General features: G+C 30.2%; 2 protein-coding genes and 1 long non-coding RNA gene across 4 annotated transcripts; 2 read left to right on the plus strand and 1 right to left on the minus strand.

Moving 5' to 3' along the window:
- Positions 1 to 3077: 3077 nt before the first annotated feature.
- On the minus strand, positions 3078 to 5509 carry LOC106364504. The gene is made up of 10 exons (XM_048736126.1): positions 5289 to 5509; positions 4960 to 5017; positions 4842 to 4876; positions 4668 to 4773; positions 4548 to 4574; positions 4339 to 4469; positions 4200 to 4245; positions 4067 to 4122; positions 3824 to 3983; positions 3078 to 3419 (listed from the first exon to the last, which is right to left on the minus strand). Exons 1-10 carry the CDS (start codon positions 5294 to 5296, stop codon positions 3393 to 3395), a joined length of 654 nt encoding a protein of 217 aa, XP_048592083.1. The 5' UTR covers positions 5297 to 5509; the 3' UTR covers positions 3078 to 3392.
- Positions 5510 to 9721: 4212 nt separating this feature from the next.
- LOC106451692 lies at positions 9722 to 13784 on the plus strand. Of its 2 annotated transcripts, XR_001289622.3 has the most exons (8): positions 9722 to 10238; positions 10318 to 10382; positions 10459 to 10528; positions 10653 to 10745; positions 10821 to 10921; positions 11012 to 11082; positions 11327 to 11390; positions 13414 to 13784. It is a non-coding gene; the product is annotated as an uncharacterized LOC106451692 (long non-coding RNA). The 2 variants fall into 2 exon arrangements; XR_001289618.3 differs by lacking the exon at positions 13414 to 13784 and having other exon boundaries at positions 9724 to 10238; positions 11327 to 11559.
- Positions 13785 to 19925: 6141 nt separating this feature from the next.
- Positions 19926 to 23731, plus strand: LOC106451702 (transmembrane 9 superfamily member 1). The gene is made up of 12 exons (XM_048736142.1): positions 19926 to 20179; positions 20934 to 21126; positions 21217 to 21321; positions 21446 to 21463; positions 21546 to 21643; positions 21729 to 21881; positions 22050 to 22184; positions 22333 to 22499; positions 22615 to 22709; positions 22811 to 23184; positions 23271 to 23544; positions 23643 to 23731. Exons 1-12 carry the CDS (start codon positions 20075 to 20077, stop codon positions 23708 to 23710), a joined length of 1785 nt encoding a protein of 594 aa, XP_048592099.1. The 5' UTR covers positions 19926 to 20074; the 3' UTR covers positions 23711 to 23731.
- Positions 23732 to 23843: the final 112 nt, after the last annotated feature.

Below are 23843 nucleotides of genomic sequence, written 5' to 3' on the forward strand. Positions count from 1 at the left end.
ATCGTATATTATTATAATTTGAACATATAGTTTTATTAATTTAATTATAAAATTACTTATGAAAATATTAAATTAAGAAAAGAGTATAAAATCTTATAGAAACCACAATTTTTCTTTTAGAAAATTAATTTATAAGAAACATTTATTAATTTTTACAATTAATGAAACAAAAAAATCATTATTTTTTTTATTTTATTTGATGCAAAATATAATTTTTAAAAACAAATTTATATACTTTTTCTAGATTTACTTATACTGAACAAAGTGGATGAGGCATTCATAAATATCCATAAACATTTGAAAAGATTCACAAATACTCATAAATTTTCTAGTTATTCAGAAAACCGGATATCCATATTTTTTGAAGAAAAGCAAATAAAAAAATCAGATTTTCATTAAGTATAAAGCAAATAACAAATACTGAAAATTATGGTTATGTTCGCTCTGTGTCCACCCTTACTCTCAGGGCTCTCGAATGGTGTGAAAAACACTCATTTTTTACTCAAGTAATTCAACACAAATTTATTTATATACCCCTAATCTATTTTTTGGTGTGTTCACTAAATACTTCTATTGATACACCCAATTTTGTTTATATACCCCTAATCTAATTTGTGTGTGAAATAAATACTTTTATTGATCTGTCCCTGAGTGAAGCATTGACTTGTTGTTATTAGAAGAATAGTTGGATGGTTAGTTTTGAGTTTCAAGTAATATGCTTTCCAGATGTGTTCTTAATCAATCTCCAATGCAAAGGCAAAAAACACCATTTTAGTGTAATTTTTACACTAGAATTTTTCCAACCAAACTTTAATAACCATATCATTTTAGTGTAGAAGCTACGGTACCGCACCAAATTTGGTATTCACAACACTAAGCACAATTACTTACTTTTAATAATAAACTATTAGTTGAATAAATATTAGTGTAACATAAATACATAGAAATAGAAAATAAATATATAGAATAAATCTATTACACATATATTGAAATATTTAATTTAATTTTATTTTATTAGTATTATTATATGTTAAAATAGTAAATATTTACTTAAAAACAAATATATTAGTGTAATATATTTTTCTGCAATCTAATTACATAAGAAATTTTATTTAAATATAGATTTGATAGTAAAAATCTAAGTTAATAATACAAAAATAAAAAATATAGTTTTTGTGTAAAATTTGGTGTTGTGGTTGGAAAATGAAATTTTCTTAGTGTTAAAACTACACTGAAATGATGTGGATTTCACACGAAAATTGTGTTATGGGTTGGAGATGCAGATAATTATCCTTTGTCTAGCTGCCTAAAATAAATAATCGTTTATGTATACTAGGTGGTTTATCCGCGAGTTTACAGATATAAATATTGTATGTAATATATATATCATACATATAATACTTTAAATTTGGAATAATAATTAGAAAAAAAATTCATATTGTATTTTTGGAAAGTGAGATTTATTGATAATTAAATTATATTAATATAAGTTGCTAAAAATATTTATTTTACATGATCTTGATTAAATGGTTTACAAATTCATGATTAGGTGAACCAAAAAAAAAACTATTTTAAAACATTTTATAATCATGGCATTATCTTATATATCACTTCTTTTAACTTTGATGCAAAGTAATTATCAATTGAAAGTTTTCATAAGTTTGATAAACTAACTGATAAATATTTAGTTATAAAAAATAATGGTAGAATTACATATGTAATTATCACATTAACTTCTCCAACATAGAGTATACATCTTCTTTGTACTTTTCTTTTTCATTCTCTTCTTATTTCTCACATTATCATTTATTTCTTTTGCCAAACATCTCTATATACTGCTCCAATTAATAAAAAACAATACAATCAAAATTAAAAATCATCGACCAATCAAAATATAATAATTTCATAATTTTTCACCAGTGATCGACAGATAAGCAAAAATCACTTAAGTAACTTCTCATTTAATATATATAAAGATAATTTTTTTTAATATTTATTTATAAAGCATGTGTAGACTTTATAATATTTTATAGTTATTATATAATTGTATCAGAGTAAAGTTTGTTATTTAAAATATAAAATTATTATATTTGGTTTAATATAAAAAGTTTCGTTCATTATATTTAATAGTTTATAAATATTAAAATAATTGATAAAACATTATTAGTCTTTCTATAGTTTTGAGATTTAGTTACCATAAGTTATTATTATCTATCTATCTATATATATAAAATAAGATTGTCTTCCTCCTAGTGAAGACATCTAGGATGCCATGTCATAAAGTCGGTTCTTGTGAACGTGACATGTGCCTAGGCCAATGAAACTCTAAGTTTCATTTGATCTGCACCGTGATGGGTTTGGTTGGGTATTTACGTGTTTGGGCTATAAATCAGATTTTCCTCTCTTAAGTATACACGTCATCAAATCCCACAACAAACTTTGGCACCGTTGCAGAGGTTGATGACTAGGGCTGGGCAAATAAACCGAACCCGAAAATACGAACCGAACCCGATCCGATAAAAATGAATCCGAACCGATCCGAATCCGACATAAATACCGAATGGATCCTGTTTTTTGGTATTTTGGGTTATGAGTATTATCCGAACCGAACCCGGACCTAAATGGATATTCGATAGAACCCGAAACATTTAAACTCACAAAAAGAAATTCTACCAAATATGATCTTAATTCTTAATATGTATCCAAAATACTTTAAGATATTATTGAACTTTTAAAATAATTATATGTTACATGAAAGTTGATGGTGGAATGTGGCGGTTGATGCCTGAAGTTTTTAGATTTTGGTTTTGTTTTTATTGAATAATGAACTTATTTTTTGTTTTATGATTTCATTTATATGGTTTTCTTTATATCACTAACTATGTTTATCTTTCGCTTGATTTTGAATGATCACGTTTGATATTTTTTCTTATTTTTGAATCGATTTTACTTATGTTTTAGCTATTAAAATATGTACAAATCATGTATTTTAAATCCGAAGAACTGATTTCATTTATGTTTTAGTTACAAAATAGATACAAATCAGATATTTTTAAACCGAAGAACCGATTGGGACCCGAACCCAAAAGTACAATGGGTTATACCGGTTCTTTGAAGATTTACTAACTCCGACCCGAACCCGATAAAACCTGAACCGGTCCCGAACCGAACTTTTATATAACCCGAATGAGGTTCATTTTGATAAACCCCAAAATCAAAACCCGAATGGATAAAACCGAAACTCGATTGGGACCCCGAATGCCCATGCCTAGAACTAACCATAAAAATCATCCAAGTACATAATAGTAGCCACGTCACAAGACACTCTTATTAAACAAAACGATATCCAATCTCTTAGTGTTGTCACGAGCGAAGAGAACCTGCCACCACCATCATATCTGTCCCGGGGAGATTGGCTCCTTTGTGAACAAGAAAAAGAAATAGTGAGGGAAAGAAGGAGAGATACAGTTTTACAATGGGCAAATCTCCAAAATAGCATATTTCTAAGTTTATATCACAAAAATAGTACTCAAAAACTAAAATGACCAAAATAGCATTTTATCTTTTGAAAAATTTAAATTTTTTTATTTTTCAAAATTTGAAATCTTATCCTCAAAACCTCACTTCTCAACTCTAAACCCTAAAACATAAACTCTAAACCCTAAACCCTAAACCCTAAATTTTAAACCCTAAACCCCATCTCTTGAGTGTTATTTTTGTGACTTTTGGCCTTGAATGCTAGTTTGGGAACAAAAACTTGATTTAGTGCTATTTTGGTCTTTTTCTCTTTTACAATTCAGAAAAAAACAGAGCGGATATAAACCTTGTTGACCGACGGCCTTGGACGTTTTGTCTTCCTCATCTCTTCGTCACGTTTTATCTTCTTCATTGACACAACTTTCCTACTAGCACCCGATATCTCAAAGCTAAACACGAACAGCTCGGCGTAGCTCATACCGTCAAGCTCCTTACCAAGCATTCTCCTGCAATGAGCACTTTCCAACAATGAAAAAGACAGAAGCAGGAACAAAAAAAAAAAAAAAATTTAAAGAAAATTCTCACATACTGGTTGAAAAGACGTAGTCTCTCTTTCTCCATCTCCAGAGAGTCGATGTCCATCTTCTACAAGAACAAGACAAAACGCAATTAATGTGAGGCGAGGGACATTGAGGTGAGAATATGGGGGCATATAAACTCACCAATCTTTCAGGGTCATCGCTACGCCAAGGTTGGGTTTCTGGAGGGCTGAATCCAGAAGAAGCAATATGTATAAGAAGAGGTGAACATGGAGGCATCATAAAAACAACTAGCCTCTTTTTTTTTTTTTTTATCATTTACCTGAGGCGGAATTCTCTAGCCTTGTTCCTCAAAGCTACTCTTCTCCCCGCTAGAAGGGATTGGTAGGCCAAATCTTCTTTCTCTATTCTTTGAGTCCAGTCCGGTCCCCCCATAAGATCGTACTCAAAAATCTGAAATGGAGGGTGTCAAAATCGATATATTACACACAAAAAGGGTTAAAACTTTGAACTCAAGATGATTATCTTTACCTGCTTGGTTGTTATTTCCTCGTGTGCCTGAAACAAAAAGGAAGGAAGGAAGGGTTATTATTAAACAAGAGTACGTAGTCAAACCAAGATGAATTGGAGAAAACAAAAAAAAACCCCAACATTGTCTAGTTGTTCGTCCACAATGCGGAAGCCCTCATCCAACATACTTCCAAGTGAAGCCAGCTCGGTGAAGCTCATATCGTCGAGACCGACAGCATTCAGTTTCCTGAAATAATAATAAATGTTTCTATAAGTTCAAGAAAAAAAAATGTGGGAAAAAAGTAGGAGTCGTACTCGTTTGAAATCTGTAACAACTTGATCTCCTCTTGCTGCAAGAATGACACAGGAAATACTGTAAGAATAATAATTTAAAAAATTCTTTTCTCAAAATGAACATCGAGTCAGGTGTTACCAAATTTTGGATGTCTTGTAGACACTGGAGCCTTCGTTGTTCCGCGCCGCGTGTAGTTCTGTACATGAACCAAAATCAACAACAACAAAACCAAACCCTAAGCTAGTCAGATTCTAGGATCCAGACCCTAAGTTAGTCAGACAACTAATTGAAATTCAATAGCTCTACCTGACAATCAAATCAACAACAACAACGAAACCAAAACCAAACGTAACTAGACATCTCTCGCGTCTTGCCAATCGCACGCGTTACGAGCGTAATTTTGAATTTTGAACCAAATCAACAACAACGAAACCAAACCCAAGCTAGAGAATCATCTGAGATATTACCTAGGCATCTTGCTCTCTGGCCTCGCGCTTGTTTTGTCTTCACGATCCCCTTTCAGCCTTTCACTTTCAGGTAACTCTCTCAAACGGTTTGAGTCAAACCCTATATTTATTTTGCTCCATTTCTCCGTCAAGAAACTTCTCCGTCAAGAAACGGAAAAGAAGAAAAGAAAAGCCCATTACGGGAAAGTTACAGATGAAAGCCCAATAGTTGGAGGATTTGGATATCTCTCTCGCCTTGTTTGTCTTAGGCCTTAGGCTTCCTTTTCCCGATCAATACAGTCAGGGGATTATTGGAAGATGAATTTGTATAGAATTTATAAATTTTAAGAGTTGATAAATTTTAAAAAGTCAATTTTGTAAATTTATATATATTAACTTATGAAATTTGATCATATTTTTTTAGATTGGTATAGATTTTCATGAATTTGTATTACTTCTTTTCTATCATTCTTTTTGTAAAGTAAATATATAATTTATTTTTTATAAATAATATTGCATGATTATTTTTTTATTTTATTTCCAGTTAAAAATAATAATAGTGATACATACAAAATTGAGCAATTCTCTTAAGTAGTTGTTTTTTAGTTTTTGTTACAAAAAAATCACTCAAAGAACAAAATGACCAAATGAAGTTTCACTAAAAACAAAAGATTATTTTACCCATTGCTTTATAGATATATAAATAATAAAATAATAAAAACAATAAACAATAAATGTTTTAAATTTTTTTGAATAATATGTTTTTAAATTCGAACTTTTAAATAATTTTTAAATATAATTTTTTTTTGAATAATATGTTTTTAAATTTGAACTATGCATTAAAAATGTTTGGATTATAATATTCTATTTATTAATACAATTATTGATTAATTTAGATTTCTATATTTTAAAATAAACTTATGTAAAATAAAAATAATAGTTTCTTTTATGGTTTCTATATTTAATTAAATTTTATGATTTTAGTTTTTATATTTTATTAGATTATCTTGTATATAAGAAATATCCGTCATAGAATGTGTTCTTAAATGAAAATTGATACAATAATATCAAAATGTTTGAAGTGTTAATAAAATTTAGAGATAAACTTCATTCCGATGAAAAGATAATAATATAGTTTTAAAACAATCTAAATTCTATTTTCTTATTATCTTACTTAATTATGTAACTTATAAAAGTCATTACATTTAATCAAATTATTATTTTTTATCCAAGTCATTATCCATGTTTTGGTAAAAGGTGGAGTGTCAAAAAAAAATGACCAATATAAAATTTAGTATGACTAGATAATTAACTTTTAAAATTCATTATTTTTTTTATAAACCATGACACTAGCCGTAAGTGTTTCCACACAATGAATATTTTGAGAAAAAAAAAGCTGTTGAAATTTCAAAAAAATTCAATGTTGAGATCACCATTATATGCTATCTTGCATTGAAGATCTTGGTTAGAACATTTATTCTCTTAATCAAACATTGGCGACAATTAATTTGAACGATTTGTCTCATAATGAGTTTAGATGATTAAGATGAATGGCTGATGTGTGTAGCTAATATTGAAAATAATATATCTTATTAGATGACTAAGATAAGTGATTGTTGTTTATAGATGAAATATAGGGGTAATATTTAATTATTTCAAATGTTTGATCTACAATTGTATTATCTTAAAGTTGTCATTATAATTATGAGAATTTCATCTTCAGAAATTGAAAGTAATTCTTCTAGTTTAATTATTTTGTTAAATCTACTATATCACACGTAGTAAGTAAATGTCATACATATTATGATTTACAAAAGATATCATGCTTCTCTTAGTGGAAAAAAATCGTCATAGAACATTTGCATACATTTTGCTTATATTTTGCTTACATTTTACTTTTTTTTTTGTCAAAGCTTACATTTTACTCACATTATGTGTCGGAGAACTAAAGAGAAATTAAAACCATTATCATTTTGCACTATAATCTGACAACAAGCTTTAATGAAATTTTTTCATATCATGATTACTATAGATTAAAAAATGAACATTTAATTATTCCATATTATGTTTTTGACTCTAACATCATTATATCCTAACGGTAAAGTATCAAATCTCTTAAGTATGTAATGTCGAGTTCTTCGTTGTGTGCTTTTCTACTGACAATGTTTTTCCTCTTTTAGGTTTTAAATATGATATTTGTTTTAGAGTTATAACCCTAGCTTTATAAATTTCTCAGTCTACATCACGTGCTAGATAGATTCAATGTTCATGACCAAGGTCAGGACATTGATTCTCTCAATCAAGCTTTGGGAGGAATCGACATCAATGATTCATTTGATAGTGAGTTGAGAGGTATGCGCAACCGCTTGCTTGCATACCATAAAAACTTTCTCAACATCAAGCTTAGAGAGTGGCTGAGGTTTGGATAATTTAAAATAATGTGTCTTATCTAGATGATTAAGATTAGTGGTTGTAATATTACTGTTGTTTGTAATTGTAGTATTAAGCAGTGGCGGAGTCAACCACTAAACTTAAGAGGGCTAACAAAATTAAATTATTGGTTTAAGATAATTTCAGGAAATTTTACCGGCGTCACTACACTAATTTTACAACATTTCACTAATTTTTTAATCCGAAATACATGCAAAATTTTCTTGTAACAAAAATTCATAGGGGTCAAGTGGGCCCCTCACTATATGCTGCATCCACCACTGGTATTAAGGAAAGCATATCTAGATGACTAAGTGTTTGTAGCTGAATTATTACTATATCAATATTGATTTTTAGTTAAGTGTATGAATCTGAAAGATTTACTTTTACTTTGTTTTGATATATTCCTCTAAATAAGCTATAGAGATTTACTAAATTGGTACAATCACTTGAGACAATAATTAAGATCCCATGAATACATAAATGTTGGTTGTTGAAATAATAAAAAGGTCAATAAATGTATTAAACATTTGGATATAATGGTCTGAATCATGAATATATAAATGAATACAGTAAGTTGCTTAAGCTTTTTATATATCTGATCACAACCACTCGAGACAATTATTTTTTATGCATGTTAAAATGTACAGTTGCTTTTGCAGTTTATATCTTAATTAAATTTTACAAAATTTGGTTTTCATAGTGTTAATATTTGGATTATTCAGTGTATGAAAAATATGTATTATAGATTGTGAATGTGTTCTTAGATGTAAACCGATAAAATAATATCCATATATTTTAAGTGGTAAGAATATTATTGATAAATATCATTGTGAATAACAACAAACCAAACAATATTTTGACATGATATAAAATTTATTTATTTTATTTCCTTATCAAATTTTGTCATATTTTGAATCATTTTAATACGAGCAATGAAATTTATTAGTCTAATGGGTTTATTAATTTATATGTTTCTCAAATTTATTTTCTTATTTTTTTTATCGAATTATGTTCAGATTTTGAATCAGCTTAATTCGAAATCAACGATTTTTATTAGTTTAATATGTTTACTAAATTATTAAGTATTAATTTATAAAAAAAATTACTGTATATGTATATCAAATTGTTAATATATGAATAAAGTGAAGTGAACAAGAACTGTACAGAAAACACACTAGTGTGAATAGATAACTAAATTATTAAAATCAATATCTATTATACACTCCATCACTAGATTCAAGATTTATAGTTTCCTCTTTTGGAAAAGAAACAAAAGGCAAATTCTTTTTCCGTCTCCTCATAAAATCAGTATATAAGATTTTTTTTTATTTTTAAGTAAAAGTATTAATTCTGAATAGAACTCAATAAATTAAAATTTTGCTCTGGCCTTAACAAAGCATGGGCTCAAGTGGTATTCAGAATATGTTTAAATATTTCATTAACAGTCCATATATTTTTTTCCGTCTCCTCATCAATCCAGAACCATGAACAATATATCTTTTAAACAACACACCCGTAACCTTAGGAATAAAGTGTAGCATTTGGCGGATCACTTGGGTGCATAAGTGGCGGTCATCTGCTACCGCAAGGATGAGTTGCTTTTTACACACAGTTTCCCAAAGTAACATCATCTAACTTTCAATTTGTTATCAAAGTTTCGATTTTCTCTACGAGTGATGGAACTCATTGATGCTATTAAGGCCATATTTGCCGATTGAGGTTCCTGTTTTCTAATAATGTCATGACTTTGGGAACTTGTTTACGAACAAACATAAATTAAGATTTTTGGGTATATACATGTTAATCTAGTTTATAAATCTAAACAAAATTATTTGTAACGGTTCAGTGAATAAGAAATCATTTTACTGGTTTATGGATTTTTATAGATTATAAAAAAATAAATATAACTATGTGCCAAATATCAGTAATTTTTTTATGTTAAATAATTTTTAGTTACTTATAATTAAAATGTCAAAAAGCCCTTATAAATAACTACTATAGTATTTAATAATAAACTGTGTGTAAATCAAAGTGTTGCTTCACAGCTTTCGTCGTCTTCTTCTCCATCTTCCTCCTCGCCGATTCATTTCGAGGTTCGTGTGATCTCCATTTCCTTCTCATTTCTTCATTCTTTAGCGTTTTTCGTTTTAAGATTGTTTGATTAGTAGAGCTGTTATTGTGCCCTGACTAAGATGAGTGTCAGCTTTTAGCTTCCCCGAGGTTCCCGTTAGAAAGGGAGTTGAGGTTTTATGCAATTATTGATTTGATCCGATTTGGGTGAATTGAAATGGAATGGTCATCTGTGAGTAAACCTTGTGAGGATGTTAGTCCTGAATCTGGAAGCGCACTGAAAAGGCTTGTTATACAATCTAATGATAGAAATTTCTTTATCTTTTTATCAAATTGCTTTGTGCACGGGCCAATGTTAATGAAGCGCTTAGGGGACTGTGGCTCCAAAAAGAGTTGTTAAGACGTCAGCTTCTACATCAACCTCTGCTGGAGGGACCAAGAGGACAAGATATGTCAAGCGTTGAAAATGTATTTACACCCTAATCTATCTCTTCCATAGTGTGTGTTTTTTAAATTATTATTATCGGTTGTGCTTCTGTGAATCCAGGACTAATCAGCAAAGCAGCCCAAGGATACATTTCTGAGATCTTAAGAGTCAGTGGACAAGAAACGGTAGGTATCCCTGGGTTAGCTTGTTATATTTAGCTAGAAGACCATTCTCTGATTAGTTCTGTGCAATGTTTCTCAGAATATCAAAGATATCCAAGGCCCAGCATTAGCGCTTGTGGTTGCAAAAGTAAGACCAGGATTTGTTCAAGGTAACTTGTCAAAGAAGACCTATTGTCAAATCAACATGTTTTCTCCTCTTCGTTCCTGTTTCTGCTCATGCTAACCATGCTGTTTTCGGAATCATTCTGTTCAAGCTAACCATGTTGTTTTCAGAATCGTTTGAATCATCAAAAGCTATGGCGGGGGCAGTGTCAAAAGGTGTAAAAAGCGACTTCTAATGGGTCCTTGAAGCAAGTAAACAGATCTGTAAGTTTCTGTCTCTCAACATATTTTTTTCTGTATTTCAGTTGTAATGTCTGACTAGTTTTTTTGTTTCTGAAGAGAGCCTTACAAACAAAGGGCTCAAGGCCGGATCAAATCCCGTTTGTCCATGTTATAGCTATCCAGTCACAGTCTTTGCTCAATACTAAGGACTCCAAAAGGTGGAATGAGTTTGTCAACGGTTTATGATATTTCCACAGGTACTATTTTTAGGATGATAAAAGATTGATTTTTGTGTGTTTAATCTGCAGACAGGGAGAGGATGGTGGTTCATAGAATTAAATTTGAGGAGCTACGGCCAGGACAGATTCATGATCTTGAGGTTTGTTTTCTGGAGGATTTAATTGACTTCTGCCTTATGATAATATTAAGCCATTCTGGTCGGCTTTTTCGTACTCATCTAAAAGTGGAGGCTACAAACATATTCATATAAAATGCTAAGCCTAATGATGCATTTAGGAGTCACATAAGTATTTCAATGTTTTGATTTTAGTAGTTATGAACAAAAAGGATTTCACGAAGTGTTTAGTGTCTGGTATAATTTATGACTTTCTGTTTGTTTCCAGACCTGAAGATGGCAGAACAAAGTGGTGACGTTTCTCAAATAGTCCCTGGTCCTTTGTTTCCAAGGTAATTCTCTCAACTGGTCTCTGAAAGTTCTATCTAACATATATAGGTTTCTGTTGTTCGTATACCTGTAATTAACACATCTCCCCAGTCCATAGCAGGACCCGTATTCTCACTTTGTTTTCTTAATATTCCATTGTATATAAACTAATTTATAAGAAACTGTTGGTCTTTTGAACGTTCTCAACTCTATATTTTTCACTTTTGGTATGTATGACAAAGTTTTCATTCGATGTTTATACAATGATCGATACTCAGATACACCAAGTACATGTGTCATTAATGGTTTATTTCTAATATTGATGATGATGCAACTTATGTTGAACACCGTTTATACATAGAAAACTGAAAAAAAAATACTGAGAATCACATATTGTGTTCTTTTTTTTTTTATCTCAAATTTCAACAAAGCTAAAGATCTCAATAAAAAAAAAAGAACACAATCTTTTTTTTTCTTGGGATCGTTAGCTTTGTTGAAATTTGAGATCAATATGTTAGCAACTATAGAGAATTTTTTATTTTCGCACATGACAAGCTACTAAGAACAAAAGTATATTCATAATAACAATATATATTATATAAAATATGAATATGGGTTAACTCTCTCTGCTCATGTGAACCTCATCAAAATAAGTTGTCTAAAAATTTGACACTATAATTTTTAAAAATGTATTAAACACTATATTCCTTATCATATTATTCTATTAACTAAAATTATAAATAAAATGTTTAATAACCAAAAATTTCTTTTAAATCAGTAGTTTAATTACAATGTAACAAAAAAATCCATCAATGTAAAATTATTTTAGCACGCAATATATAATATCATCTAAGGTACATACACTTCAGAAGAAGAATAAAAATGATTTTTTAGTGATATTGTGTCTTAAAGTTTTATCAAATGCAAATAAAAAGCGTAAAGCTTATGAAATGATTCCACCATTTTATCACGAAGCTAAAGATTAGAAAATTAAAAAATAAAGAAAAAATGTAACCAAATATTAATACATAATAGATTAAAAAAACGTTTCTACGAAAATAACACCACAATAAAATATTAATAGATAATCAAAAGTCAAAAATAATTGTTAGGACAAATAGAATAAAATACAAAAATAAAAAAAATAATATAAAAAATGAATAATTTTTTAAATAAAAGAGATATGTTAAGTTATTCTAACTAAATAAATGTAGAATGTTTTTTAAATATTTATGTCAAGAATTCTAAAAAAAAAACTATAAGCATAAATCCACAACTGTGTAAAATACAAATATATTGTTGTATAGTCGAATAAGAGATACACGATATAAAATAATGTAAGAGAATGAATAAACTAGAAACAAATAAATCAACAATTCTACACCATTAAAATAAAAACATAATAAAATTTCAAAGAAACAATCTTATTAATCGTAAGGAAAAATTTATTTAATTGCAATTAGAATGAAACTGAATAAAGAATAACAATCAATAAAATAATGATTCATACTAATGTAGAACAAAACATTTTAAAATAAAAAGAAATATTAAACAAAAATCAAAAATATTACTCTTAACTATTTAAATTATTTTCGAATTATCATCCCGCCGGTAGGGTGGGCCGGCCCTAGTTTGTAATATTCTTTTGATTATTTGGTAAATGATATCAATTGGTTCTAGACTTACCTTTAATTTTTAGATAAAATTTAAATAAATCAAAATTAAAAATCATCGACCAATCAAATTATAAAAATTTCTTAACACTTCACCAATGATCGACACATAAACAAAATTTACTTAAATGACTTCTCATTTAATATATAGGAGGATCTTTGAGGGATCTAGACGCAGCCAATACAACACTACTTTAGATATTCAATTCTAAAACATTAGTTCGATCTGACAACCCTAGCATATATCCAATATATATAAGAAAATGTATATTTATTCGTACATATTGGTTCAATCTTACAACCATAGCATCTATCCAAGATGTACATATATGGTTTCTATTAGTTATTTTCTATGCTTTTTTTGTTGGCCCAGGAGCAAGCCGAGACCCAACTGACTAATCTTTGGAGACTTGTCCATGGGCACCAAATAGAATCGGTTGCACGAAAGGGGAGTTAGACATCTATGTCGCATGTCACCACATATGAGTAATCTGAGTGTGAGGTTTCGAATCCAGATCCTTTAAGGACGTTCCGATCCGCCTTCGCCACCCGGTCACATCCGCGTAGTATGTTACTTCAATGTTTGGTAAGAATATTATGTGGATGTTTGATTTTTTTCTATCTCAACACCTTTCAGTCCATGCAGTTGTGCTAATTCTTGTTGCAGTTTATGTAGCTCTTGATTGTGCTAGCTAGCATATAAGACACAAATTCAAAATATTTAGTTTATTCTGTCTTCTCAAACCCCATTCATTTAAATCACTAGACGAAAACAACACCACAACTAGATCCAATATTATATCAAGCAAAGGCTCTTCAATACTAAAAAATCATTCATAACTAAAATGTTCCTATATATTTTTCAGATCATGACAAGTTAATTAAAAATATATGTTCAAAATTTCGCTAGGCGCAACGCATGCGGTTGACCTGGACCTAGCGCCGAATCAATTAAGGGGGGATTAAACGGGGATTAATCGGCGCCTAGTTTTAACACTATTATACATTTAATGTTATCTATTATTGAAGCGTGTGGTGTGGTGGTTGTGAACGTTTTGTAACACCGAGAAGTCACTGGTTCGGAGTACATGTAACGCATTTGTCATTTTTTTACACTTTGCTTTATTAAATGATAATTACATTATTGCCACTGTCTCTTTCCCCAATCTTTCTGCAACCCTAGCCGTGTTTCTTCTCGAAATACAGATTGTCCTTCATTTTTTTTTGAGTTTTTTTTATGTTTACAGCATAAATTAGTCAATTAATTTCGATTTTTGGAGATCTGGGGTCAATATTATTAGATTCAAACAGTTTGGAATAGAGATTTTGTGCGCTGGTTTCTTCAGTTCTACGTTGAACTCGGAGAAACGTCGGGTCACCGCCTGGTCACCCCGATCCGACCCTTTTCGCTTCGGTGGCAACACGAGCAGCGCCTGTCCGGCTGAGAACTCGGTTAATGCGACGCGTTTTCGAACACGGATTAAAACAGAGCCAAAAACGATTCATAAAAACATGGAAAATAAACATGTCTTACAAACAAATTTACCATATATACGTACTCCCAACTTATCCATTAAAAATGACATTTTAATGTTTTTCCTGAGAATCCTTCCAATATTTATCCTACACTTTTTATTTATTATGATCTACTTCATTTGTTTGTCTAGAACTTATGCTCCGAATAGAGAAAAACGGATTAGACGATGCTTATCTAGTGAATTAAGCAGATCAAGTGAAATAAGTATCGATCGAACGGATCCAGTCATACAAGAGTGGATCAAGTGGATTTAATCGTTTAAAATATATGTATGAATAGTAAAATTGTATAAAATGCGGTTCAAAACACTGTACCAACTTAGAATAATTTATATAAAGATTTAAGTTAGGAGTATTTTGTATTAGCTTTTCATAAAATAAATTAACTAATAAAAAATATGTATATAAACAGCATATTAAAATTACACATTCAAATACAACTGAATTTTTAATTAGTTTTTTTAAAATAACTTAATTGTATAAATAATACTTCAGTTTTTATTTTTGAAAATATATAAACCGTGTTATTATAATATATAGTAACTAAACAATACATTTTGTATTAGAACATCTAAAACTTAGCTATACATGTACCAATCATATTACATGTATGTAATAAGCTAAGTAAAAGAAATGTTTTTAAATTATACAAACAAAAAAGTAAAATTTTAATTTATAACATTATTTTAATTTATAACATTATTTTAATTTAAAACTTAAGTTGTGGCGTTTCAGAGATATCATCTATGGTTTTCCCAATGCTGTTCCGGCCGTTTCTCTCTCATTTGTTTATCCCTCTTATGGCTCTTCGCTTCAATTTGCCGATGAGGCTTTGTCGACTGGTGTCGTCAGTGTATGCTTTATGTTTCTCAGTTTTCAAGTTGGTCTGTTTTCACCGGTCCAACAGATAGACGTCATATAATTGTTCATTTCTTTGGTTCTTAAAACGGCGTTTGGTGAGGTGTGTGCGGTTTCAGTTTGACATATGTCTTCAATAGCCCTACGTGACTCCAAACGGCGAAGCAGCATTTCCATGTGCCGTGAGCGTCACTTGATACTCATGGTAACGTTTGTAGCGGTTGCTGTCTCAAACCCGGTTTTCTGCATCCCGTCATTAGTGTTTTTTGTCATTGTTAATTTTGTTAATATGCAGATTTTTGGCGGTAAAGTAGACTTTATACAACATGCTTTGGATGTTTCTTTTGGGTAAACATCTTCATCCTTATCTACTCTATTTTCGCATGGAGCTTAAGTAATAATGGAAGTTACAATTCTTGATAAGTCCGTCGGAAGCCAACTACTCTGGTGACAACATGAAAAAATCCCAGCATCTGAATAAACAAGAAGAATCTCTCTTTTTCGTGGTTCTCGTTGAAAATTGAGAATAGTAATTGATTTTCAAATTTGGTTTACTAGAATGCGTCAAAGACATGAGTCGAGCGAAATTAGATTATAAAATTTATGGATTTGAGTGCTTTTGTTCGAGTCAAGGCTTGTAATTGAAACTTTATTCCCGATTTCGGATTGGGTTTAAAATGTTTGCTTAATTTTTTTGTAGGAAAGATCATGTGTTTAATCTCTACTAATAAAAGGGACCTTTTGAGGCTCCATAGAGCGTCCACATCAGCAAAAAAAACTTCTCTCGAAAGATGACACGTGGCATAAAATATAGTTTTACATTTTAATACCTTTTGAGGCTCCATAGAGCGTCCACATCAGCAAAAAAAACTTCTCTCGAAAGATGACACGTGGCATAAAATATAGTTTTACATTTTAATATTACAAATATTACAAATTTTTGAAAATTATAAATAATATGTAAACATACAACACAAAAAATAGAAAAACTACACTAAACATATGTAAGATTACCATTTTTCACTTAAAAAAAAGACGGCTTATCTCCATAATGTAACATTACCGTTTTATAAAAAAAAACAAAAAACATTATATATAATTTCAAAAATAATAAATATATGTAAACATACAACATAAAAAAAGAAATACTACATTAAACATATGTAAGATTACTATTTTACATTTTTATTTAAAAATAATAATATGTAAACATACAACATAAAAAAATGGAAAAACTACATTAATTAAACATATGTAAGATTGCCATTTTTCACTAAAAAAAGACGGCTTATCTCCATAATGTAATATTACTATTTTGTAAAAAAAATATTATATATAATTTTGAAAATAATAAATAATATGTAAACATACAACATAAAAAATGGAAATACTACATTAAACATATGTAAGATTACCATTTTACATTTAAAAATAACAATAATATGTAAACACACAACATAAAAAAAATAGAAAAATTACATTAAACATATGTAAGATTACAATTTTCACTAAAAAAACGGCTTATCTCCATAATGTAACATTACCATTATATAAAAAAAAGAAAAAAAACATAAATATAACTATTTGACTATTTGTCCAAGTTCTTCTATTAAACATTGCCGCTTTACACTAAAAATGGAAAAATACATTAAGATTTAAACATCTATCTTAAAATATAAAATATATAAATTAACTAAATATAAAGTATAAGAAAGAGAAATACTCAATATATAGAAAAATAAATAATAAGTAAATATTATAAATATACAAATTATATATACAATAATAAGTAAATGCACAATTTATAAAAAATGGAAAGAGTATATTAAATATTAAACATCTATCTTAAAATGTAAAATATAGATATTAAGTAAATAGAAAGTATAAGAAAAAAAATACACAACTTAAAAACAATGGAAAAAGTATATTAAGATTTAAGCATCCATCTTAAAATGTAAAATATAGATATTACGCAAATAGAAAGTATAAGAAAAGGAAATACACAATTTAAAAAATGGACAAAGTACATTAGTATTTAAACATCTATCTTAAAATGTAAATCTATCTTAAAATATAAAATTATTAGTAAATAGAAAGTATAAGAAATAGAAATACACAATATAAAAAAATAAGTAAATATATAATATAAGTAAATACCCAATTTAAAAAATGGAAAATTACAAAGTTTTAAAAATATATCTTAAAATTTAAAATATAGATATTACATAAATAGAAAGTATAACAAATGAAAATATACAATTTTTAAAAAATGAAAAATGTACATTAAGATTTAAACATCTATATTAAAATGTAAAATAGAGATATTAAGTAAATAAAAAGTACAAGAAATAGAAATACATATACAGGAAAATAAATAATAAGTAAATAATAAGTAAATAATGTAAATATATAATATATGAATTATATATATAATAATAAGTAAATACACAACAACATTTAAAAAATGGAAAAGTTCATTAAGCATTAATCATCTATCTTAAAATGTAAAATATATAATATAAGGAAATACACAATTTAAAAAAATGGAAAATGTACATTAAGATTTAAATATCTATTTTAAAATATAAAATATAGATATTACGTAAAAAAAATAAGAAATGGAAATAAACATTTTAAAAAATGGAAAAAATATATTAAGATTTAAACATCTATCTTAAAATGGTAATAAATTATATAAAAATGGAAATACCACATTAAAAAAAAAGTATAGTTTTACATCAAGAAAGTCCCTATAAAACTCATTATACCATCAACATCAACCTCACACTATCAAGGAAAGCTTCAAAACACTCGAGCAAAAAAATGGTTCCACCATTAACCCTTGCCGTCCCAAAAACTTTTAATAACCTTGAAAGAGATTTTTTATAAGAACGAACTTTTTATTAGGTGGATTCATTGTTGGAAACCCCGCAATTTCCAAAGGGCAAACTTATTCAGGGAATTGAATTGTTTTTCATAGACTCAAAGGTATTCTTACAAATTTAAATTAATCTAATCCATAATTTTATTGTTAATATTCATACTAACTCTTTCATGATCAAACCATTACAGTTAATATCCATTCAAGCGTTTATCCCAGAACACTTCCTTCCTCGCCGAATCCGGTATTAGTTCATGTTGGTTTAGTATTGTTTTTGGTTTATTAACCGGTTTAGGATAGTCCTATTGTAAATATAATTTAAGTTGATTTAGCATATATTATGCTTAAAATAACTTAAATTAAATAATAGTAATTATGCTTAAAATATAATTGTAGAGAGTTTTCAAATATAGTTTACAGAATATTATAGGTGATGAATTTACTTTATTAAATTCATTTATTACTTCAAACTAAGTTTTTTTTTAAGCATACTGAGTTATAAATATCAATGATGGATTGATGAGTATAACATGAAGACAAAAATATAATTATTTGATTTTCAAGATAAGAAATTCAGCTTTTATTCAGTTACTCAATATATAACATCTTAAATTATTTTTTAAAACATACACATAATTTATATATATAGATTAATCTTACAAACTTAAACTATTATATTATATATGAATAATGTTTTTAAATAAAAATAATTTCTGATTTAAAAAAAATAAAAACAACAAATGGTTATTTTCAAATAATGGATGTAATTTACATTATACTATCATTTAACAAGTATTAGATACGTTTTGATATATCATTATTTTCTATTTCCAGAAAACAATAAATTGTTAAACATCAATATCATCTAGGTTAAGTATACGAATAAAACAAATTCAAACATCACAAAAAAATATTTACATAAACATTATAATACAATAATTTAATCAAAAAATACAATTCAAAAAGAGAATATTCAAAAGAATAGTTATATACTTAATATTTGAAAATCAAAGATATTTTTGCTAAAATTGTACTTACCTGGCCAAGGAGATCGACCATCTTTTTACGAATCGATCGATTGTTGAGCATGTGATCGATCCGAAAATACTCTGCAGTTTAATTAAATATCTAAAACATTTATTCCAACACTCAACAGATAATTTTGCTAAATATGATAATTAGATAGCCAACAAAATTACAAAAAAATATTTAAATAGTAAAAATATGTTAATTGAACGTGTTAAAATTTAAAATAAATTTTAATTATGACATGCATCTTAAGATTTATAAAAATATATATATCATAACCTATATATAAATAATTTAACAACTTAAATTAGAAAAAAAAATAAAAATCCCGGGCGTAGCCCGGGTTAATCCCTAGTAGTGTAGAAAACAAAGAACCGGGTATTTTGCACTCTGGTAAAAGATATGCGTTGCAGCAGAAATACCAAAAATAAATGTCCAGACCAATTTCTCAAATGGTAGATTGATATTCTGGTACTGGGCTTCGTGGTTGTGAAGGCCCAAATAAATATGGTAAAAATAGTGCATAGCATATCTCTACGACATGTTATGGATCTCTCTCTAGTCGCGCTTTCGACCGTCCGCAGCCGAGAAAATTAATAGATAAGTGAGAATTGTATATTATTATATACATATATACACAACCTGAATCGTATCTACGAGAAGTCATTGGTCTCCGTCACCGTCTTCTCTCTGTCTCCCCCTCAGATCTGATCATCCGCCGGATTCCGAGATGCCGTCTTCCCGCGCCGTTAAATATATCTTCTCAGTTTACACAGCCGTCGGATGCATCTTCCTTCTTCTCTCTCCGGCGTTGGCCTCCGAGTCAGATCACAAGGTTAGATTTTGAATCTTCTCTTTCGTAACTGTAGCTCGATTCGAGAGTTATTTGCTGGTAGAGATCTCGTTGTTGCATGTTGGCTCCTATCTGTTCAAAAACTTGTCGTTTTCCCTCACTGCATTATGGATTATTAGGTTGATTGAGTGTACAAAAGTCCAGATGGCACAAAACGCCTTCATCACTACTCTTGTTTGTTTGTTTTTGTGACTGATCGATGTTAGTGGATGTTGTTTAATTTGCAGACATTTAGTAGAGAAGAGTGCTCCTTCGATTCTTTGCTATGTCTAGCTTCTTCTGATTATGTATAGTGTGTATGCTACTCTAGATCTGGGAGAAATTAATTTGAATTTTGATTGCCTGATGATGATACTCGAAGATTATTATGCACAGTTTCTTGCTATGATCACAGTAGCAATCTTGTAGTCTAAACAGAGAAAATTAGTAACAGTCCTCCTCCTACATATTCTGAGTGTTGCAATGACAAAGATTTGGAGTGCTTTCCCTTTTTCTCTCCCAAAAGATGATGTCTTCCTTGTTTTGTATCTTACATTTTTATCCCTAGTGTTTTGCCCAACATACACAATATTGCACTACCGATGCTCCAATATAAGCTAGGCTTGATATTTGACTCGGTGATCCTTTCTGCTTTTTGGTTTATTTCTCTTGTTTGCTCCCTTAAGTGTTTCCATTAGTTCTCATTTATCCCGAGAGTCATGAAATTTGGTCTTCTGTTTTTTTTCTTTTTTCCCAGTATCAAGCTGATGAGCAGGTTACTCTGTGGGTGAACAAAGTTGGCCCATATAATAATCCACAAGAAACATATAACTATTATAGCCTCCCTTTTTGCCGCAAAACTGAAACCAGCATTCACAAATGGGGTGGTCTTGGCGAGGTCCTTGGTGGAAATGAACTCATCGACAGCCAGATCGACATTAAGTTCTTGAGTATGTTATTTTATTATGCTAGTTTTTCTTTTAAAAAGTGTTATCTTGATTGCACAACAGTTATATTGTCTTCTTTTGTTTTACTCCCAGAAAATGTTGACAGAAGCGTGATCTGTCAATTGGAACTTGATGAAGCAAAGGTCAAGCATTTCAAAGATGCCATTGAAAATAGTTACTGGTTTGAATTATTTATGGGTATGTATCACATTTAACTTATACAATATTACTTATAAAATTTTAAGCATCCTTCGGTTGCTAATCTTTTGTCTTGCTTCTTTTTGGCAAATCATGTTTATGGCGTACGTGGATGCAAGTTCAGATGATCTGCCTTTGTGGGGTATGATATTTCTTATATTCACATTGAATTTTAAAGTTCAGTTCTTGACATAAATTTTGACTATTCTCATTGATGTTTATAGGCTTTGTGGGAGAGATGCCTCCTGGAAAAAATAGTGAAAACGGCAAGCATGCTCTTTACACTCATAAGAGTATTAATGTCAAATACAACAAAGACCAGGTCTGTTGTTTCTTTGCCATTAAGCAGTATTAAGGATCTCATATTTACCTTTTATGTAATCTGATTTTTTTTCTTATTTGCCTAGATTATTCATGTGAATCTCACACAAGATAACCTAAGACCGTTAGAAGCAGGGAGAACGGTCGACATGACTTATTCTGTTAATTGGATCCCAACCGAGATCACATTTGCTCGTCGTTTTGATGTTTATCTAGACTATCCTTTCTTCGAACACCAGGTAAATCATATTTTGTTATGTTTTACCGTTTTCATCTTTCTTCTATTACACTGAATGCCATTTCACCTGCTTGTTGATCGAACTGCTAAAACCTCGACTCAAGAAATTTTTTTGGAAGCCTTTTTTTTTTTTTTGTAAACGTTTTTAATGGATTCGTTCATCATGCAGATCCATTGGTTCTCCATCTTTAACTCGTTCATGATGGTTATCTTCCTTACTGGTTTGGTCTCAATGATCTTAATGAGGACTCTCAGAAATGATTATGCTAAGTATGCTCGGGAAGACGACGACCTGGAGAGCTTGGTAATGTCTCATCAACCCCTTCTTATCTAGAATAGCTTAATAAGTTCTTTTATATTACTATTATTATGCTGTCAACTTGTCAATTTTATTTTCCTTGTAAGTGCAAGAGTGTGGAGCAACTTCTGACGGTTTGTATTATTGAGCACAGGAACGGGATGTAAATGAAGAATCTGGATGGAAACTTGTGCACGGAGATGTGTTCCGACCGCCAAGTAGTCTGGTTCTTCTCTCAGCTGTAGTTGGTACAGGTGCACAGTTGGCTTTGCTTGTTCTTCTTGTCATATTAATGGCAATCATTGGGACACTTTATGTTGGGTATGTAATACACCCTTACTTACAGTAACTTCTCATGGAATAAGTGTTGGGCTTTTGTCTGAATATCATTGTTGCAATGAAAATTTCTTATGTATTCTGGTTTAACCTTATTCAGGAGAGGAGCGATAGTCACAACTTTTATAGTTTGCTACGCTCTGACGTCATTTATCTCTGGTTATGTGAGCGGTGGAATGTACTCAAGAAGTGGGGGTATGTTGTATCCTTATCTGTTGAAAGCAAGCAAGCTCTCCAATAATTTACCTCCAGTTAGTTAACTAATTCTCAAATTTCTCTGATGCTGGTTTGTTCAGGTAAACACTGGATCAAGTGCATGATCCTCACGGCTTCTCTCTTCCCATTCTTGTGCTTTGGGATCGGATTCCTCCTAAACACAATCGCCATATTCTACGGATCTCTTGCGGCTATTCCCTTCGGAACAATGGTGGTTGTCTTCGTAATTTGGGGTTTCATTTCGTTCCCTCTTGCCCTCCTCGGGACAGTGGTCGGTAGAAACTGGAGTGGTGCCCCAAACAATCCATGCCGAGTGAAGACAATCCCACGTCCAATCCCTGAGAAAAAGTGGTACTTGACTCCAACAGTAGTCTCTCTTATGGGAGGTCTCTTACCCTTTGGCAGCATCTTCATTGAAATGTACTTCGTCTTCACATCCTTCTGGAATTACAAGGTAAAAAAATCTCTTACAACTTAAGAAATATCAACACTTGCTCTACATTTCTTGATGCGCTTTTTGTTGTTGTTGTCTCATGACAGGTATACTATGTGTACGGGTTCATGCTGCTTGTCTTTTTGATTCTTGTTGTGGTGACCGTCTGTGTGACGATCGTGGGAACATACTTCTTGCTGAATGCCGAAAACTATCACTGGCAATGGACATCGTTCTTCTCAGCTGCTTCGACCGCAGTTTACGTCTACTTATACTCAATCTATTACTACTACGTAAAGACAAAGATGTTTGGGTTTTTCCAGACCAGCTTCTACTTCGGATACACCTTGATGTTCTGTCTTGGCCTCGGAATCCTTTGCGGTTAGTTTTTCTTCCATTCTCTACTCTCAATTCAAATCTGATTGATGTGCACTGGTTTTTGTTTGACGATTGTTTGGTAATTTGGTAACAATTTGCAGGAGCGGTTGGGTTCTTAGGATCAAATCTGTTTGTTAGAAGGATCTATAGAAACATCAAGTGCGACTAGAGACATAAGGAACGAAGAAAGTAACAAAAAATGGGGGTAAAGATGGATCGTGGAATGTTATTGGTGGCAGTTAAAGTCTGTTAGAAAGAATTCTTACAGGTTTGGATTATTATACTCAAGGGAAAGTGGGAAT

Source organism: Brassica napus, chromosome A1 (assembly GCF_020379485.1).
Source record: "Brassica napus cultivar Da-Ae chromosome A1, Da-Ae, whole genome shotgun sequence".
NCBI lineage: Eukaryota > Viridiplantae > Streptophyta > Magnoliopsida > Brassicales > Brassicaceae > Brassica > Brassica napus.